The sequence below is a fragment of the Vollenhovia emeryi genome, unplaced genomic scaffold, assembly GCF_000949405.1.
Source record: "Vollenhovia emeryi isolate VEMERY1.0 unplaced genomic scaffold, V.emery_V1.0 DF939136.1, whole genome shotgun sequence".
In the NCBI taxonomy this organism is placed as follows: Eukaryota; Metazoa; Arthropoda; class Insecta; order Hymenoptera; family Formicidae; genus Vollenhovia; species Vollenhovia emeryi.
The window spans coordinates 2,496,052-2,516,525 of NW_011967230.1; the positions used below are offsets into that span (position 1 = coordinate 2,496,052).

The 20,474-nt window shown below is 45.3% G+C and overlaps 2 protein-coding genes across 6 annotated transcripts in view; both read left to right on the forward strand.

Moving 5' to 3' along the window:
- The window catches only part of LOC105567650 (oxysterol-binding protein 1), a 19,281-nt gene extending 4,114 nt beyond the window's left edge, over positions 1-15,167 (forward strand). Inside the window, exons 2-11 of one of the 5 annotated variants that reach the window (XM_012022694.1) lie at positions 1,156-1,218; positions 6,102-6,307; positions 7,478-7,773; positions 9,284-9,476; positions 12,026-12,318; positions 12,396-12,625; positions 13,547-13,823; positions 13,923-14,302; positions 14,591-14,811; positions 14,881-15,167. In XM_012022694.1, coding sequence (XP_011878084.1) covers positions 1,156-1,218; positions 6,102-6,307; positions 7,478-7,773; positions 9,284-9,476; positions 12,026-12,318; positions 12,396-12,625; positions 13,547-13,823; positions 13,923-14,302; positions 14,591-14,811; positions 14,881-15,023 — 2,302 coding nt within the window. In that variant the 3' untranslated portion in view covers positions 15,024-15,167. The remainder of the gene's footprint in view (positions 1-1,155; positions 1,219-6,101; positions 6,308-7,477; positions 7,774-9,283; positions 9,477-12,025; positions 12,319-12,395; positions 12,626-13,546; positions 13,824-13,922; positions 14,303-14,590; positions 14,812-14,880) is intronic. The other 4 variants (XM_012022695.1, XM_012022696.1, XM_012022697.1 and 1 more) reach the window with 4 other exon arrangements.
- A 4,091-nt stretch (positions 15,168-19,258) lies between these two features.
- Positions 19,259-20,474, forward strand: part of LOC105567652 (14-3-3 protein epsilon) — an 11,328-nt gene continuing 10,112 nt past the window's right edge. Inside the window, exon 1 of the mRNA XM_012022700.1 lies at positions 19,259-19,590. Coding sequence (XP_011878090.1) covers positions 19,527-19,590 — 64 coding nt within the window. The 5' untranslated portion in view covers positions 19,259-19,526. The remainder of the gene's footprint in view (positions 19,591-20,474) is intronic.

A 20,474-nucleotide genomic window follows, 5' to 3' on the forward strand; every position in this document is an offset into this window, starting at 1 on the left:
AGGAGGATTGTCTCACCGGCGCGTGTCACACGGACCCGCCGTCATACGAATTTTACACCCGATTTGTCCGTCGTGAGGCTTCTTCTCGCACAGCGTACGCTAGGAATCACCGACGCACCTTCCCACGTTGGTTTAAGCACGTGTAGAACACGCATACATTTTCCATGTACGTATATGCAAAATGTATAAATGTGCACAAATTCATGTGCACGGAGAGAATTGATCCTGAAAGTCATGTAATTGTGGGACCACGTGGCATTTCGCGAAGGGGGGTTTTTTAAAAATTTTATACTTTTTACCCAGGATTGGGAAAGTTACTTTACAAAAGTATCTGGTTACAGTTACAGTTTCTTCGCTAAAAATGTAACTAGTTACAGTTACAAGTTACTAATTCTGAAAAGTAACGCGTTACAGTTACTCAAAAAGTAACGACTCGTTACATTGCAGTTACTTTCTTACGATGAAAATAAAAATATCAAATCTGCACTTGAATTGTAAAGGCGTCGATAAAGGCGTTTATGCGTAAATGCAAGGCCTGATGCAGTCCGCGGAGGTTTAAAACATACATAAAGTAACTATTAATGTAACTATTAAATTAGTTACTAGTTATCGAAAAAATGTAACTGAGTTAAGTTACAAATGTAGAGAAAGTCACGAAGTTAAGTTAGAGTTACTAAAAAAAAAAACTGTAACTGTAACTTCGTTAACGAGTTACTTCCCGACCCTGATTTTACCGGTAAAATGTACAGTGAAATTGAAAGAAGTTCCTCGAAATGCCACGTTGTCTTACAGTTACATAATTTTCATGGTAAATTTTAATTTGTCTCCGTGTGGGAGGCATCGACGATTCCTAGTGTACAAACACGCGTAATAGCACGCAAAAATATCACGCACCGCAAGCGTTTGCAAGACCGAGTGAACCCTTACGTCTCGCGTCGACGGTTTCCCCCCTTTTTTTTGCTCTTTGCCCCCCACGATCTCGCGAACTTGGAGCTACTTGACAAAGAGAAAAGCTCGCCTGTGCTCTTGTCTACTTCTTGCGGTAAGAGGCGAAAGAGAAACGGAACCGAGGAGAAAACGAAATTTCGTGTGATAATCCTTGCACACAGTGTTACACAATGTGAACGGGGTCTATTTGTTTTATGGATTGTTTAGGGCTCAACCAACAGGGGGGCCAAAATCATCGCGACGCAAGCGGAGGGCTGGCAGAGCCTCCGAGTAAGTAAAAAAAAAAAAAAGAAAAACAAAACGAAAAAGACAAAATATGCGAAATCGCATATCCCGATTTCCCCCTACCTCTCTTCGCGAGTTTGTAATTAAAAACAGCCCCCCCCCCCCCTCAGGACGTTGTCCCCATCTCTCATTTTTGATACTCGATCACACACACGTACGTGTACACACGTACACACACACGTAACACACATGCGCACACGTCATGTAACTTAACTGTTTTTTTTTCTTTTTCGAGCAATTTTAACTTATCGATGGCTTCGACAAAAAGAAATGAATCTCATCCGCTTTCTCCACCTATATAACCTGTGACGTATCGGCGGTTACGCTACGTATCGCCTGTGCGTGCAAATCTGGAAATTAAACGTGTCCTCGTACGCTAAACCGTATGCTAATAAACGTAACACTCGTGTTCTCCATCGTCCTTATCTCTCACTCTCTTTTTCTGTCTTCATTTCTCTGTTTCTCTTACTTTTATGTGTGTACGCGACGCAGCCGCGTTGCAATGAAACGTGTCGCTTCTCTATGTCGTGTCCTTTATCGTGCCAGTTCGTCTCGATTTATCGTCACTTTTGTTCACTTTTGTAGCGATCTCACGCAGTGTAAGGCCGGTATTACATTTGCCGTACAACAAGTGTAATAGTGGCCCTAAGGGTCTGAGCAGAATGGCTGTCTTATACTCTTAAGACAGCCTTAAGACAATGTTTTATGTTTTAACACTGTAAAAGAAGTACGTAAAATTACATGCATAATAAGTGTAGCGATTGCACTATTAATAATGGAAATATATAAATTTGTGTACTTTGCCCCCTAAAATTTTTTTTACTCTTTGCTGTGTAAATACTTGTTTATACTTGATGAAAAATTACAACAAATTGAAAATTTACACAATTAAAAGCAAGCAGTTTACTTATTATATAAGGTAATAATTTTACCTACAAGGTGTAAATTTACAGACGTATGTAAATGTACACCTTTAATAGATGGTCCCAATATTATAATTTTACACGTAATTTTTTTTTACAATGAACCCTTTGTCTTGAGGTAACGCATGTCCTAAGAGTACAAGACAGCCAGTCTGCTCAGGCCCTACGGCATTACATTTGTCGTACGACAAAATTTTCGAGCGTGTCGATTGGTTGCAGAATAGAAAAGTGTTGTTGAGTCTCTAGAAATTTTCTATTGTGCAGCGGATCGACACGCCTGAAAAATTTATCGTACGACAAGTGTACACGGTCTGATGGTCGTTGTCGGATCGACGAGACAGCTGTCTACCGGTATCTCTCTTAAGTTAGACGGTTTTGTTTTTCTCCATCTTCTTTCTGGCGGATGCTGGAAAGTTGTACCCGACGCAATGATCGCAGATCAATTTTACGTTTTCTCTCTTTCTCCGAGTGCGATCGACGAAACGAAAGATTTCATAATCTCCGCCGAACGACTTCCTCCTTTCCTCTCGATCAAATATAATTTCTTTGTTTTCTTTCTGTTTAGAGAGTTCTCGTATCGCCCAAATTCTCCCTCACGTATAAAACACAAATTTAAGAAAACCGCCAAGTACACGCGCCTGTCGAGTCATTGCTGTGTAACAACGATGAAAAATACTGACGTGCATAAAAATCTGTGGAAAGAAACTACTGTATATTCTGTCTATCGAAAAATATGATGTGAGAAAATGGCATCAAGTGGAAGTAAATCCTCAGGGAAAAACTGTTCGTATATATTTTTGAAATCTCGCTGCGCGTGAACTTGGCGCGAGACACGACCGCGCCTCTTGATTTTGATACGACTCGGCGCAAGATTTATACAGCGTGCTTTCTATTAGCCGCGAGTTTTTACATAAATGTGACACATCCGTTTCTCCTTGATACGAATGTCGGAAAGATGGATGGACGCGCGTCTCGACGTGTCCGATGAGTGAAAGTTTAATTCGAACACGCTGAAGAATCTGCGGTTTGCAGGAAAGTATCGCCGGGACACCCTGTATAAATATCGCGGAGTTGGAAAAATCGGGTCAACGTGTCGCCGCCGAATAAAATGAATTTTATCAGCGGTATCAGGCATAGTAATGGGCTGTAACGATTCGCGATACATAAAATTCAACGCAATTGTCTTCTTTCTTTTCAGTAAATTCCGAAGAACCGTTTCATTGTGAAAATCCGTCGGTTTTCGTCCAGATGTTTCATCATCGCAAATATTTATCGGGCGTTACGTAACGAGCGACATTACGCGCGATACTAGAGATGTGCGGATCAAGGATTTTTGTATGTCGAATCGAATCGGAGTTTATTTTCTTTTTCGATTCTGAATATCGAAATAAATTGACAAAATTTTATTCGAAACAAAGCGAATTGAATTCAATCGAATCGAATCGTTGAAATATAATTTTTAGTTAATAATATAATTATTATTAAATTGAATTTTAACGTGTGTAGACAGTAAGAGAATATTTCGACGTAGAAAAGTAATATTGATTAAATAATATAACTTAGTTTTAAGGTAAAAAATATTTAAATATTTTATATGAAACTAGTAAAGTATACCTTATTTAATGTCGCTGGTCGAAAGAATCGAGCGAAAAATCATAGATAAATTATTAAAGTACTCCGAAGTGTCCAATAACATTATCCAATTGTTACAGGATACATTACGTAATAACTAAAATAAAACAATATTTTTAGTTTGATATCAATCATCGTTAATTCGGATCCTAAGGCAAGAACCAATTCTATTGCTACTCAGTGAGCGATTGTACCGAACGTACCTGTTAACATAACATGCTGTTTTGCTTATTAATGGGAAATACGATTTTGTACACGGAGGGAATTTTCTCTGGACAATTGATTGTTAGATTGTGCAATCGTTGCGCAAAATATTTGTGATTGAATTTGGACGTTGAAAACCTACTGTCTCAAATTGGAATTTTATCTCATATAGAGGACATTCCTCTACGATTCGAAATGTTCGAACAGTTGGAATTCGAGTCACAGAAATTCAAACTCGCGCCGAATCGAGTCTCGCCCGATTCGATTCAATTCGCATGATTCGATAATTCGAATAATTCGCACAGCTTTTCGCGGTACACTGTAAGATTTGGAAATTAATATACGCGGGCACATCTCGAGACACGTTTCCGCCAATATCTGCGCGTGTACAGGGCGTCCTTAAACAGATCGATGACCTTTGACGTGCGTTTTACTCGCTTTGAGAACGGAGGAGGATCGCGCGATCACGCGAGCTCCGGAATCGCATTACTCGAATTACACTTTCCTGTCTGCGCAGAATTTTGCGAGAATCTCTCAAGAAACTTGCGAAGACTCTGTTCGTAAAATGGAACGCGGTCCTTCCTTTTAAATCGACTGTGTGTCGAAGCCGGTCCTTTCACACGACCCGCACCGTTCGCAGACTCGCGCGCAGATTGGCGGAAGAATTCACGCGTCCTCTGGCCCCGACGTATAGATTCACCGCTACTCGCAACGCCGGGTCAACCGGTCGGATCGCAATGGGCGTCATTGTTTGTTCGTTTATTCAGACGGAAATACGACTTTAATTCAATTTTACTCGCCGCCCGCGAGCTAGAACGTCCGCGATTCCGAAAGCAAGAGGGAGAGTTCTCGGACCAGCAGCTGATGAGCCGTCGCGCGACTCCCTCCGTTCATCCCCGCGAGCGAGTGGAAGAGCGCAGCCCGGGGCTCGGCGATCCGTTTCCGCGACACCCCGTTTTCTGCGATTCCGCGCCAGCGCGACTATATATTTTTTCTCTTTCCTCCACGCGGAATCGCGATTGTTGCGTGTCCGATTAACCCGAGCGACCTCACGTGCATGATCCGATTGAGAGCTCTCCTCCCCTCGTCTCCGCTTCCCACCCACCCCCCCCTTCCCCTCCCGTCGGTCTTTGGATCGTCGTTTCGTATGACGGAGAATAACTCCCACGGATTGCTCTTGACCGCCGACCGCGAGTACGACCGAGAGACGTTCGTTCATGCGGACGCGCCGGGATGGGGGAGCAGCAGCCGGGGATCCGTGATATTGGGATGGTAATGGCATAGTATAACTAGTAGGACCACTCTCTGTCGGCCCCTTTGATCTTTGCGATCCCGGTCACGTGGTATTCCTCCATTGATTTGGTCAGCAATCGCGCGCGTGTGTGTGGGGGGGGGGTGTTTACGTACTAAAAGCTACACTACAGGCCTGTCTTCACGATGCTAAAACTTGGTCCAAGTTCTAGTTTCGAGAAGTGTGTAGCCAATGAATTCGCAGCTATTCCGTAAAAGCTGCAAATTGATTGACTACACGTTCCTCGGGGCTAAAAGGACCCAGGCCTTACCGCACATACAACTTCTCTCTCGCTGGCTTGACCAAAATAATGGCGGATGCGCAAAAGGGATCGACGCAAAACCGAAGGAGTGACGGAGTGGACCAACCAGTTCTATCTATGGTAATGGGATCGCTTTTATTCGGGCGTAATCGAGTGTTTTTTATGTTCCCTGGATTACGCCAATAAATCCATACCCTTTCAGTGCTAACTGTCCCCACCCCCTCTCGCATCCTGTCCACCTGCCTTCGTCTCTCCCGCCGAGTCGGAGATCGGTGTCGATACGGTGTCACAGATCAACACAGACAAACGTTGCTGTATACCGATCTTTCTGTCTTTCTTTTTCTTTCTTTCTTTTTTTTTTAATCGATAGAGAAGAGGTGGCCGCTTGGACAAACCTCCCTCACGGAGCCGAATCGTTCCGGATCGTCGTGTGTGAGAAGTCGAGTCCCTCCCGATTGCAAACTCACGTCTGTCTTTCTCTGTGTCATTCGGCGATCCCGACCCCGAGAGGGACGCGCGCCTGAAACTGTCGCGTCTCCGTTACCGCCTGTTTCAGAAACCCCGCGGAGATGTCCCACACATGCCGCGGCACGATTTCCTTACACGGGGCCTTAATACACACGGTGGACGCCTGCACGTTCGTCGTGAGCAACGGCGGCACGCAGACCTTCCACATCAAGGCGTCGACCGAGGTGGAGCGACAACAGTGGGTCACAGCCCTCGAGCTGGCGAAAGCCAAGGCGATCCAAGCGATGGAATCTGGTTCGTACGATTGTGCCTGTACATCTCGCCAAGTTTCCGGCGCCTCTTTCCCTTTCGACTCGATGTGTAGAAGATTATTTCGAATCTGAGCCACTTGTCCGTTAATCCTTTCGGTCGTGCAATTCAGGACGGAGCAATATCGATGAACTAATAATTCTATTGTCACATTTTAATCCTTAGGAAGTCCTGAAGTAAAAAACATTCAAGAAAAATTTGAAACGGTAGAAACTACAGCGACAATACCGACATCACAAAGGGGATGCATATATGCATCACTGTGACTGAAAGGGTTGACGGATTAATGGCTTAGGTTTCAAAAATTTGATTATTCCGCTGCGGATGTACGTCACGTACATACATTAGCAGAGAGTACCAGTAGAGAAAGCATGTTGACGTGATTATTTTGGCGGTGTTTTGCTCTAATTTATTTTAAAATGTTTTAATATGATTTAAAAGATTTTAGCGTACGCGAAGAATCGAAATAGTAAAACTTTCGCTGTGTCAGAAATCGGTTTTATAAACATTGGAAATTTTTCAACACGACATATACAAACGATAAGTACTTTTTTTTATTAAACATCAAAAATTTTTATTAAATCAATTTTAATAGCTTGAAAGTGTTTCCAGGTTAGCAGTTTAACGGATACTTTAAAGAACTGAAGTCTAAGTACTTTAAATTGCGGTTTAGCGAAAGAATTCAATTCAGTCTATTCTCTAAAGAGTCAATAGACTCGTATACGAATAGGCTTGGTTTATTAACATTCATTAATGAAACGTCATGAAGGCCGGTGTCTTTCTTTTTTTTTTCTTCACTTAATAAAATGTCCGAGAACGTAATGAATGGAAAGGTATAAAATACTGAATTCAAATTTATGTAATTTATGCGTTTCAGACATAGAACTCGAATTGTATTAATATTAGTCGTATGAAATTTTTCCACTTTGAAATGGAATTTGAGACTGTTGCGCGGAATAAATAGACTGTTTCTGCGTTATAAATAATTTAATGAATGTTCCTGTCATCTTATATGTATACTAGTTATAGATTATTGCACTGTGCATAATTTATGAATTTGATTTGCATCGCAAGCGACTGTAACATCGATACGATGCCTATACATTTGCCTGTAATTGTCGTGCTGCATCTGTCTTTTTCTTGTATATTATCGAGCTTTAGTACTTCGGCGACGTTATGCGGCGAAATCTCTTTTAGAAGAAGAGGAGGAGGAATATCAAGATAACGACAATCAAAACGTAGAAACCGCGTCTGTGATTAAGGATCTAACGCGACGGCTGGACGATCTACAGGCGTGCAATGACTTGATGCTTAAGCAGGGATCGGCGCTTCAACGAGCTTTAACCGATTTGGAAATGTTAGAGCCTCCGTCCCCGGAATTAGCGGCGAAATTCAAGATCGTCAGCGAGCGAGCCACGCTCTTCCGGATTGCGGCGAACGCTATGGTTACTGTAAGTCCAGTCGATCATTTCGACGTGAAATTGAACGACGTTAAGTGTCCGCGAGAATCACACTTTTGTTTTTCTTTTCCTTCGTGTCTTTAGTCAGCGAGTCCCGTAAAGGCCTGTGTCCACGGTGCTTGGTTCAAGCTCTAGTTTCGAGAAGATGCTATTCGATAAAAGCTGCAAGTTGATTGACTACACATTTCTCGGAACTAGAACTTGGACCAAGTTCTAACATCGTGAACCCAGGCCTTTACAGTGGAACCGTCCGATTACAAATTCTAGTTTTCTGTACAGTAATGGACAGAATGATTGCAACACTTTCTTTTAATGAGCTTAGGAACGTGCATTTAGATTTAGGCTCGTTCCAAAATCTTCTCCGAGGAACATCTTATTCGATATTCATTCCGAAACCATGTTGAACATTTCCGATCTATTTCTTGCGAAAATTCTTTTCCTCTGAGAAAACGTTTTGGTACATAAACCTGAATCTAAATGCCGGTTCTACATTGACCGTATCGTAGCGTCGCAAGCGTCGCAAATCATAGATCCGACCAATCAGCGTTGAATTAGAACTGCTCTACGACCCTTGCGACGCTACGATGCGACTAATGTAGAACCGGCCTTAAGGCCATTCTACAATTGCGTAAACGTAGTTGTAGGGTTGTAGGAGTACAAGTAGTAGTAAGTGTTGTACATCAAAGTAATATACAATAGAGTGAGATACGTCGTAATTGAAATGAATGATTAGTTAGCTTTTACGTCCTATATCGTTGTAGTCGTGGAAGATCAAGTTCAGCCATCTTTTACAACAGGCTTTACAATCGGAAATGCTAGTTTAAAACTGTGTTTTACAACACTGTACAACCGCTAACAACCACGTTTACGCAATTGTAGAATAGCCTTTACGAAACTTACGGAAAAAAGTGTTGCAACCATTACTGTGCGAGAACCTTGTTTTCTTTTTTTCAAGATATCAACATTCGATCGTAGACTGCGGTAGCTTTTTAATGCGGCAACGTTAGTCTGATGCGACGTAATTCTCCAATAATCCTGCAAAAAAAAGGACGTCGAATACATTCGCATCCGCGGATCTCAGTAATGCTTCGGAAGATAATAGCATGAACATTGTTTGCGTGTCACTTTTTTATTGGGCTTGACTCAATGGACTCTTGAACTTGCCTTGTGTGAACATCTCGTAAATCTTATCGTAACGAAACAATACATGGCCAAGCGGTGATTCACTTAACGAGAGGGAAGAGAGGGGGACAATCTTGAGATACAGTTAGCACTGTGGTTAATTAGCTGCATGTAGAAACGATGCCGTTCAAAGTCTACGTGGAAATTCGCAAGATTTGCGGAGAGCAGAGTTCAATTTTCATGCCAATCAGAGTTGCCTCATTCACGGAATTGTCCTTGGCAATGGCATCCTCTCTTTCTCTCTTTACTGATGTGATCTAATACCGATGTAATCTCACGCGAGACGCAACTCGAGAACAGATTGAACACGTTGTTGCAGACAAGCAGCGATTACTTGCAACTAGCCCAGCAACAAGAGCCTAAGTGGAAGAAGATGCTGCAGCACGAGCGCGACCAGAAGGTGCGGATAGAGAAAATGGTCGAACAGTTAGCTAGGCAACATTCCCACCTGGAGGAAGCCGCGCAACACGCGATTCCTTCAGCGACACCCGCGGGTGGACACAGACCTTCACGTAAATAAGTTTTATATTTCTTATTCTCTGTTTCGTTAGCATGCATGCAACTTATATATAATTACAAGATAAATTGTAATATATGTTATTTACATGATATTCAATAACAATTTGTTACATGGAAACGTTTCGGTCAGCGCATGCGACTCTCTTCAGTCCTACATCCCAGTGAGAAATGATTTGTCGAGCGATGTCAAAACGATGTCGAATCGACATCGATACCGTCAAATTGGCGTCGATTCGACATCGATCGACGAATCATTTCTCACTGGGATTTGATTTCGTTGTAAACAAAGGTTAACATATGATAGAAACGCGATGAGTTATTTGGAATTTTCCTATGTCTATATGACAGGCCGGTTTGTGAGGGCACTACATACTTTATTCGCTATTCTGAAGGTTTATCTGAATATGTGATTAGATGCCTGTTCGGTCGCCGTCACGTCCCTCACCATAGTTCATGTTAGTGGTCAGACACTTTGTATGGTGCCGGAAGGGCTAGTCCATGTGATATGATGAGGAGACAGACGGAGATGTATAATAGTTCGCTATGAAGTGTGTCTTGGCCCATGTTATACTGACCGAAACGTTTCCATGTAACAAATTGTTATTGAATATCATGTAAATAACATATAATTTATCTTCTAACTATATATAAGTTGTTTATTCACCGAAGTCCTGCTGACGGCTCACATTGCCCCTATTGTCTTCAAATATTTAACGTTTAACATTGACTCAATTAAAAGACTAACTTTAATTATAGATAAAGCTTAAGGGTACTATTACATTTGTCATACGACAAACTTTTTAAGCATGTTAATTGATTGCTGAATAGAAAATTTCTAGATACCCGAGAATTTCACCATCTTCCAGCCAATCAACACACTTAAAAAATTGGTCGTACGACAAACGTAATACAAGCCTAAGACGGCCTTGAATATGTAAAATCGTCCGTGACGCGGAGTCTAGCGCGTTTGCGAAGCGACAAATTTTTCAAGCGTGTCGATTGGCCGCTGGATAGAAAATTTCTAGATACCCGAGAATTTCACCATCTTCCAGCCAATCAACACACTTGAAAAATTTGTCGTACGACAAACGTAATACCAGCCTAAGGCCGGTATTCATAGTCAGTTCTTATATTTAAGATCATCTTGCGTATACTCTTAATGCTTGCGTTCGTTTTCTCCCACTGGGAGCATAAACTATGCTGAAATAGTTTACGTTACGTAAATTATAGACTTTCAGTATAGTTTATGCTCCCGGTGGGAGAAAACGAACGCAGGCAATGTGTTTTCAACCAATCACAAAGCCGTATTAGCGTCTTAAGATAACACTTGGGATGATTTTGAAATAAGAATCGACTATGAATACCGGCCCGAGACGGCCCTGAATATATAAAATCGTCCGTGACGCGGAGTCCCGCGCGTTCGCGGAGCGCGGACGGAAATTTAAATCTCGGCGCCCGCGGTCGCTTGCCCGCGGTCGCGCTAGATGGCCCCAGGGAAGCGCCGATGCGCGGTGATTATCGCGCGATTACGTCATCCGTGGTCTACGTATGCACCGTCCGTGTGCCGTTTCTATATACATAGGACAAAAGAGCGTTTATCCCCGCGTTGTGCTCCTTGTGTATATATATATATATCTATATATACGGTAACGTAATAACTTGTGTATATACGTTCGCACATGACACGGTCGGGAGTGCTTCCGTCTCCGAGTCCGACGCTCGATCGACGGGCGGCAAGCGATCGCCGTAAATTGGTATTGGATTCGCCCTTTCCTCCCGTTATCTCCGATAACGCGGCTTCCCCCTAAATCCCGGACAGCGTTGGCAGACGTTCTTTCGCGCCGACGGCGAGATCGCCCCGCGGGAGGTTGTGACGAGCGCGGGGCTCGACGTTCCGCTGACGTCTCTCGCGGCCGCGGAGCCGAGTCCAATTCGGGGAACCGCGAGATTCGCGGGACGCGCGCGACAACAGCTGTGTGCGGGAGTGCGTCTTCGCTCGCGTCTCGCCCTGCCTCGCCCGTAACCGCGTTACGTCTCTCGTACACTCGAGATCAACGGTGCGCGCTCCAAAAAGAGAGAGGGGGGAGAGTCTCGAGGGTGCACGCGGAGCGCGACCCGCAGCGCGGTCGCGCGGCGGCACATTCGATTCGCCGAGGGAGTCGAAAGAAGGAGTGAAACGCGGGAACGAGAGCTCTCGCTCTCGCGGCGAGACCGACCGACTGATCCACGCGGCGGTCTTGACCGCGCGCGGAGCTCGCGGGACGTCGTATCGATTCTTTATTAACGCGATACGATCTCGCGACCGCGGTCGACTGGCGTGACTCCCGCAGCCGCGTGTCGCGCGCTCGCCGTCGTAATTTGCACGCGCGTTTTCCCCCCTTCGTCACGTTCGGACAAGTCGCGTCGCGTCGCGATAAAAGACTCACGATTGTCCCTTATCTCGATGCTTATCCGGGGCTATTCGGCGCGATTAAGCGGTCTTTGTTCAACGCGCTCCAGCTTCCGCGCGGCGCCCGTCCAATGGAAAGTTTTGACTTTGCAGATCCCGCAGTCACAACGTCGCCGTCGGAGGATGAGGAGGACAACGCAGAGTTTTACGACGCGCAGGAATCGGACACTTTCACGCTAACCATACCCATCGCCGCGAGCAATTCCATTTCCCACGCGAGAGACCGCAACGATTCCCAGGGTAGCGACGATGGCTCTAGCTCGGAGGGAGACCCGACGCCCATGCCCGTCTCCGGTTCCACTGGCGCCGAGTCGTTCCTCATTGTGACCGATTCCACAGCGGCGCAGACCCCCTCACCCGTCGCAAACACGGACGACCTGGATACTGTGAGCGAATAGCCATTTTCTCTCCTCACGTTTTGAGCGTAAAGCGGGACGTACATGCGTTTCCCATGTGCCAACAGGCGGCTTGGCGGTCCAACAATGGCAGCAGCGGCACCGGGATGACCACCAAACGGAAGCGGAGGATTAGGGTACCTGAGAAACCGAACTATCCCTTGAACCTGTGGAGCATAATGAAGAACTGCATCGGCAAGGACCTGTCGAAAATTCCCATGCCGGTCAACTTCTCCGAGCCGCTTAGTATGCTTCAACGACTGACGGAGGACTACGAATATGCAGATATTCTGGACAGGTACAATTGCCGTCGCGTCTGTACTCTCTGACCCGTACTCTGAATCCCCTTTCATCGACAAAGGCGCCTCTGAAAGTAGCTAATAGGTAGAGGTGTGACATTTTGATGTTATCTTTATACACAAAGTATCGCAAAGTGCCCCAGGAACGTTTTTAATGTCATTTCTTTACACTTTGGAGCCTCCAACTTCGTTTAAACACGTTTTTAAAACGCAAAATGACTCAAATGATCCTCAACACGCAAAATAATGCCAAAGATCGCAATTGTCCTTAGTAAACGTTTCTAACGTCGATGTTGTATCCTAAACCAAAGGGATTTATGCCTAAGACTAGTTTGTTTACTTTTTTTAGACATGTTACTGCTTTACAGCCTGAAAATAATATGTAATTTCAGTCATTTGTGCCATGCTATTTCAATATGCTATGTTTTGTTACATTTTTTAACATATGTTTAGCCTTAATAAATGTCGTAAAGTGTTCTATCTAAACATTAAGGCCCGGTTTCACGAACGTTGTTTAGCTTTAAGCCTAGCTTAATTCGTCCTTTGCCTCTTTCTAAAGTAACAGTTGGAAAGAGACCAAGAAAGAATGAAACTAATCGACGTTGGTGAAACCGGGCCTAATTGAAGCCCTGCCCGCCTCTGACCACGACATTATCAGAAACATTATCAAAATAATGCAAAATCCGGAAATACAAAAGATGCCAAAAATTAACATCAAAATAACGCAAAATTTGGAAAAACAAAACGCAAAAGATACCAAAAAATAACATGAAAATGTCACACCTCTACTAATAAGCCTTACGATTGGCTACAAGCCACTTTCAGGGGCGCTTATTATCGATGAAATGGGACTCAGATTACGGGCCTTCGTTTGTTTTCTCAGAGAAAAGATCGATCTGATTTTTTTCCTTCTCAAACAGGGCTGCAGAATGTACGGATAGTTACGAACAGATGGCTTTCGTAGCCGCCTTCACCGTGTCTAGCTACGCCACAACCGCAGCGAGAACGGGAAAGCCGTTCAATCCCCTTCTAGGCGAGACTTACGAGTGCGATCGTACGGATGATCTCGGGTGGCGCGCGATTTCGGAGCAAGTGTCTCATCATCCGCCTATGCTAGCTCAACATTGCGAGGGGAAGAAGTGGCGATGTTGGCAAGAGTTTACAATGGCTTCTAAATTTCGTGGAAAGTATCTGCAGGTACGATGTCTCGCGGTAATAAAGTACCGATCGCGCAACGAGCCACTGTGTCGTCGAAACGCGGTTCTGAGAATTGAGCTTTTTTTTTTGTTTCACCAGGTGATTCCGTTGGGCACCGCTCATCTAGAATTTAACAGCGGCCAGCAACACTACACATGGCGTAAAGTTACTACTACAGTACATAATATTATAGTCGGGAAGCTGTGGGTCGACCAGAGCGGCGATATGGATATTGTAAATCACAAGGAGGGTATCAAGTGCCATTTGAAGTACATACCGTACTCGTACTTCTCGCGAGACAGCCAGCGCAAGGTGAAGGGCGTAGTCATGAATTCCAACAAAGAGGTCAAGTGGGTAGTGCAGGGTACGTGGGACTCGAAGATAGAAATCGCGCCGGTAATCAGCACATCTGGCACGCCGGATAATCCAGTTTATAAGACGGGTCCTTACATATTAGCTTGGAAACGCCGTATGCCTACGTAAGTATGTAGCGATATGCGCATAGACATTGTGTCCGTTCGGCGAAACGTCGCTCTTACATTCGCTCTTCTCACTTTGCACTTGAAATGAATTCAAATGCAGCGTTCCGACGTCTGCGATAAGCGAGGCATAGTTTTACATATTTTCCGATGGAATTCGTTTCCACGCTAAAAAGTACAATGTCTCGAGACGAAAATCAATCGAGGGGCTCTTTTGTGATACAAATTTAGCGATAACATCGTCAACGCATATGAGAAACGTTTCAGTATCCCGATATAATGTTGCAGTGACGACTGTGAGAAATATTATTCGTTCACGGAACTAGCGTGTCAATTGAACGAACCGGAAGAAGGCGTAGCTCCGACGGATTCTCGGTTGAGGCCTGATCAGCGATTAATGGAGGACGGACGGTGGGACGAGGCTAATGCGGAAAAGTTGCGTTTAGAAGAGAAACAAAGAGCTGTTAGACGGGCTCGTGAGCACGACCTCGAAAAGGCGGCCGCGCAAGGTAGGTTTATATCGTCAAACGGCGACAATCGAGATCCTTTTGCTCACGGGGGCTGGTGTCTCTCCGCAGGATTATCTCACGAGGCGTACGAACCGCTGTGGTTCAGGAAGAAGCAAGATCCGTACACGGACAGCCGTTGTTTCGTTTATAATGGCGAATACTGGGATTACAAGAGCAGAGGTGACTGGTCGAGATGTCCAAACATATTTTAGTTGTTTAGGTAGACTCGATTGCGTATGCGACTTCGTCACGTACTCACGCAGTATGCAAAGAGATTTTGAATTGTTAAAAAGTGACTGTAGGCCGAGAATAAAAGTCGCGACCGTTTGGTGGTCGGGACTTGAATGCTTATGAAATAACGTTGACGTGATAATGGGGTTGTTACGGGGATATGGTTTAGCAATTAATTCTTCCAATGAAGTGAACGAAACTCGTTGGCAACTTGACATACAATATGCAATTTATACTTGCATGTCATCGCCTTCGCCTATTCTTTAACTCTTCTACCTCTCTCCCTTTCTTTCCCCTTGTTTCTTCCCCGTCTTACTTTTCGTATCTTCTTTTCTCCAGTAATGAAGTAATATTTAGTCCAGCGTTTAATCCAACGTTTTTCGATTAACATGCGCCTGCGTGCTATTTTTGTAAGACTTTGCGCTGAATTAATGAATAGTCAATCTTAAATTTTTCAATTCGATTAAGTGCGTTTTATTATATTAGCCGTATGTGTGAATTCGTAAAAGATCGAAGCTCGGGCAAGTCGAATGAATTCCGGTTGTTTCATTACTTTAGCCTAAAGCTGAGAGGTAGCGATAGGACTTTGCGCTGAATTAATGAATAGTCAATCTTAAATTTTTCAATTCGATTAAGTGCGTTTTATTATATTAGCCGTATGTGTGAAGATCGTAAAAGATCGAAGCTCGGGCAAGTCGAATGAATTCCGGTTGTTTCATTACTTTAGCCTAAAGGCCATTCTACAATTGCGTAAACGTAGTTGTAGGGTTGTAGGAGTAGAAGTAGTAGTAAGTGTTGTACAACAAAGTAATATACAATAGAATAAGATACATCGTAATTGAAGTGAATGATAACGAATCAGAGTACAGTTTAGCGTTTGATGAGAGCGGTATGGACACGTGACAGAATTCTGATTGGTTAGCCATTACGTTTTATATCGTAGTCGTGAAAGATGAAGTTCAGCCATCTTTTACAACAGGCTTTACAATCGGAAATGCTAGTTTAAAACTGTGTTTTACAACACTGTACAACCGCTAACAATCACGTTTACGCAATTGTAGAATGGCCTTTAAGCTGAGAGGTAGCGATAGGACCGCGAGGAAAGAGGATGGAAAACCTACTGTCATTAGAGAGGAAAGATTTCAGAGTTCAATGTTCCACTTAATAATATATTCAGTATTTTCAACTTATTTTTAGACGAATCTAATTTTCTAGAGATTAATCCGAGTTTATACCACAATCAATGCTATTCTACGAAAATTCTGTGCGTTTCATGATTTTTAATCCATCGCTGAAAGTGTCTGTGTTATGCAGAGAGATATGCAATGAGGAATCGAGTCAACACTTGACGTGAATTAATATGAAACAGGATGCGCTGATTTTTCTTTTACATACGAGTTATTTTTACAAGGATATCCCGTGCGCTAAGAATTCCGACACGCGTCGGTATCTGCAATTTTTCCCTCGTCGCGCGCGCTTTCTATTCAACCCAGTGTCGCAACCAGAAAGTCTGAAAATAATTAAGTTCAAAGTGGAAGTAAAATCCCGACGGTATTGTATGTGAACGGAAAGAACAGTGCAATTACGTATGTACGTTCGGAGGTTTGTTCAGTAATTTACGGATACACGCGCAAGCGACGGCCGACGTTTGTTCAACATTTTACACGCGTAATTGTAAACCGATGACGACGATGCTTCCAAGTCTGGCCAGCGTTCTATGCGAGAAGAAGGGAGGAAGGAGGAAAAAAAAGGAAACCATGCCATTTCACGTCTGCACAGATTTCAAGCACGCTAGAAGCTACGCTCCGAATACCTTTGCCGAGCTGTAACGCGCGGAGGTGCGCGACGCGTTATCACCGAATTGGAACGACGATTCGAAGAGCGAACTACGCGAGGCGGCGAATCGCAGGCTCCTAAGTGCCGCTCCGCCCGATCGGAGGAAGCCGGGGGAATCGGGCGCGGAGCGTAACGATCGTTTCTTTCTCGAAATTATCGCTGTAGCATAGAGACACGCGTGCACCCGTAGGCACCGTGCGACCGGATTTATAGCGAGTGGATTCGCGTGTGTACGTATGTGTTTGTATGTATGTATGCCAGTATGTACATATAACGATTAATTGATGAAACTTATTGTATATCCCTCTTACTTATGAGCACATAGGCCGTTCCGTTCGCGATGTTATCGGGATATCACGGGCACGCGCGCGAGCGTATCTTCGACGGGCCGAACGGAACGGCTAGCTTGCAGCCAACGTCTACAATGATCATTACGCTAAGTCCTCTGGCTGTATTATAATTTTAATAGTTTATAAAACCTGAAATGATTATATATAAATATATTATACACACATCTGTATACATATAAATACAAGAATTAAATAATTTAACGGGATGCGAGACGTGTGTACATGTACGTGCGTGTGTATGCGTGTGCATGAGAGAGCCGAGTAGTGAAGCCGGATCATTAGCGCTTGTACATTAGCCAACTCGTGTGGGGGGAGAGAGAGAGAGAGAGAAAAAAATACAAATATGCTTCGCTACAAAGGGATATTCATTTCGTGGCGTCTCCCTCACAGCCGCCCATCGTCGATCGCGTGAAAGCCCGTAAAGTCTGATTTACAATGTGCTTTTTGCAACGAGAAACGTTTATACATTAATTTTGTACAGGCGAATCGATACCGCTTAAGAAATTTGTCGACAACGCACGATTGTGCAGTGTATAATATGCGGTTTATCGACTCGCATAAATTGGTTAAATGTTTATTGGCTGTAAAATAGAATATAAAATGTAAGTGTAAGGCTCCTGTACAGAACAACTTAAATTAACGAAAGTAATGTTAGAGAACGTTCAGGCAATGTGAGCCGTCACCCGTTGGAAATGGTGTAAAAAATTGTATTCTGAGATTATGTGGTTTTTTAGATTAAAAATCTGTTAATACCAATGCGATATATAAATTTTTTTACACCATTTTCAAGGGGTGCTCACATTGCCTAAATGTAAAATAGAATCAGTAGGGGAAAGGGGAAAATTTATAATGCCAAGTACAGCATTAAAATTGAATTAGAATAATTTACAAAAATCGTTCAGCGATTTTTAGAACACGTGAACTCACGTGATTCACCATTTTCAAGGGGTGACTGTTCACATTGCCTAAATGTAAAATAGAATCGATAGGGGAAAGGGAAAAATTTATAATGCCAAGTACAGCATTAAAATTAAATTAGTATAATTTACAAAAATCGTTCAGCGATTTTTAGAACACGTGAATTCACTGACTATAACGATCCCACCTAGGGGAAATCTGTGTTGTATGTCCGATAGTAACGGCGCGCAGTACAGGGTGGGAAAGAGACTACATGGATTCACTTAGTAATTTAACGGCCACCACCTGTGCCAGGTCCTAAATAGCGTTTAAGTTTCAATTTGATATATTTGATGATTTATATCTGAAAAGAATCGAGTTAGAAATTAATTGTTATAAAATAGAATGTTTCTGGACGCGAAGAGCACATTGTAGATCGGGCTTAATCGTACTGCAAGCGGCTTTCCGTTCCGGCGAATAAATTATGTTAAGTCAATTACACGAGAGCTATATAAGCGCGATTCGAATTGGTACAAATTGAGGTGTTCGTCGTTGCGAGAGACACTTTTATTGGCGACGTTTCCCCCTCGACTTTCGGTAGTTCTGCAAACGTCGTGCGCGGGTCGGTAAAACAGTCCCTTCCCGGCAAATTGTTTTTCACAAAGCTGAATTTTTTTTTAAATATTTGCCAATACACAGAGCACGAAGAGGAGCGCGCTTGTTGCGCGAGCAACGATTTTCCGAGAGTCCCGAGTACGCTCGATCGGTTCGCCGTGGAGAGGAGGCGCGAGGCCCGCGAGTCGGCGTGACCGTCGGGCTCTCGTCCGGCTTCCCGGTTCGCGTTCCGCGTTCCTCGCGCCGGGCCCTTTACGAAAGAGTGGCCGGAAAGCGAGCGTATCTCGCGATTCGCGGGAGCACGCGTCGGCCGAGCCGTCTGCGACGGCACGAGCGAGATCGGTTTTTCGTTGTCCGGAAAGAGAGAGCCAGAGAGAGAGAGAGGGAGAAAGAAACGGTGTGTTTATCGGTGACCAGTCCCGTACGACGTACATACGTGGCGCGTGCGCGCGGCCGTCGTTCCGGCCCGTCCGCCGAGATGGCGGCGGAGCGGCGATGACGTCACGGGAGGCGTAGTAATACACGGCGCGAGCGCATGGCGAGCGGAGTCCATCCGCGGAGCTGCTGCGCGAGAGACTGGGAAGGGAACTGCTTTCGATTGTTGGCGGGCGCCGCCATCTTGGTCAGTGAGCCTGCGAGTGGTCTGTACGTCTTCGTGGTGCGGTGTGGCTTCGTTGTGCGTATTTAGGGCAGGTCGTTTGCCGAACGGGCATTCCGTGCGCGCGTCTCTCCCCCGCGTGGGCCCCTCGTTATCCGTTTAACCCGTGAGATCCGCGCGCGTCCGAGATGTCTGAACGGGAGGACAACGTTTACAAGGCGAAACTGGCCGAGCAAGCGGAACGCTACGATGGTGAGTAGATAGATTATTCCTCTTTCCGGCGACGGCGGCGGGAGAAGGGGGGGCGGGCGGGGCAGGGGGGCAGCCTGAGCCGGTTCGAGTACGCGAAACCGATCTACGTGCCGCGCGATCCATTCCGCGTCTCGCGCGTTACGCGTCAATGGGCCATCCTCTCTCTCTCTCTCTCTCTCTCCCTCGTCCCTATCCCGCTTCCCTCCCCGCGTGCATTACGCGTCAGCGGGGTCCCAATCCGGCCTCCCGTCGCGGGCGTCGCATCTCGCGGCTCGCCGGGAAAAAACGTCCCGCTCTCCCCGATAGTTGAACGAATAACCTCCCCTGCCCCCTTTTACTTCCCAAACGCCGAGAGGCGGCCGCGCGCTCTCTCTCTCTCTCTTTCGCTCTCTCGCTCGCGTCGCGCCTGTCAAAAATCCGCGATTCGGACGGCGCCGATCGTTACGGCGTATTCGTCGCGGCCGGCGGCGGCGGCGTTCCTTTGTGGCGGCGCCGGACGCGATATCGACTCGTGTCATTCGCGACGGTCGATCCGGCGAGGCCCGCCCGCCCGTTCGCTCGCTCTCTCTCTCTCTCTCTCGCCCGCCCGCCCGTCCGTCCGTTCGTTCTTTCGCCTCCGGAGCCTCCGAAATCCGCGCGGGACGGGCGCGACGGCTGAACGCCCGAGGATATCTCCTTATCGTCTCTCCGCCCCCCGCCCCCCCCGGTTTCAGGCCCGATCAGGCGACACGATGCGGTGGCGGCCACGCGTTGCTAGGCGTGCTCCCGGTTCTCCGCCTCACGATCGCTCCTCCGCCGTCCCCCGCCCCTTTGAAGAGCTATAAGTCTCTCTTCGACAGATAGCACGTCCGTTCCCTTCTCTTCTTTCTCTTCTCTCTCTCTCT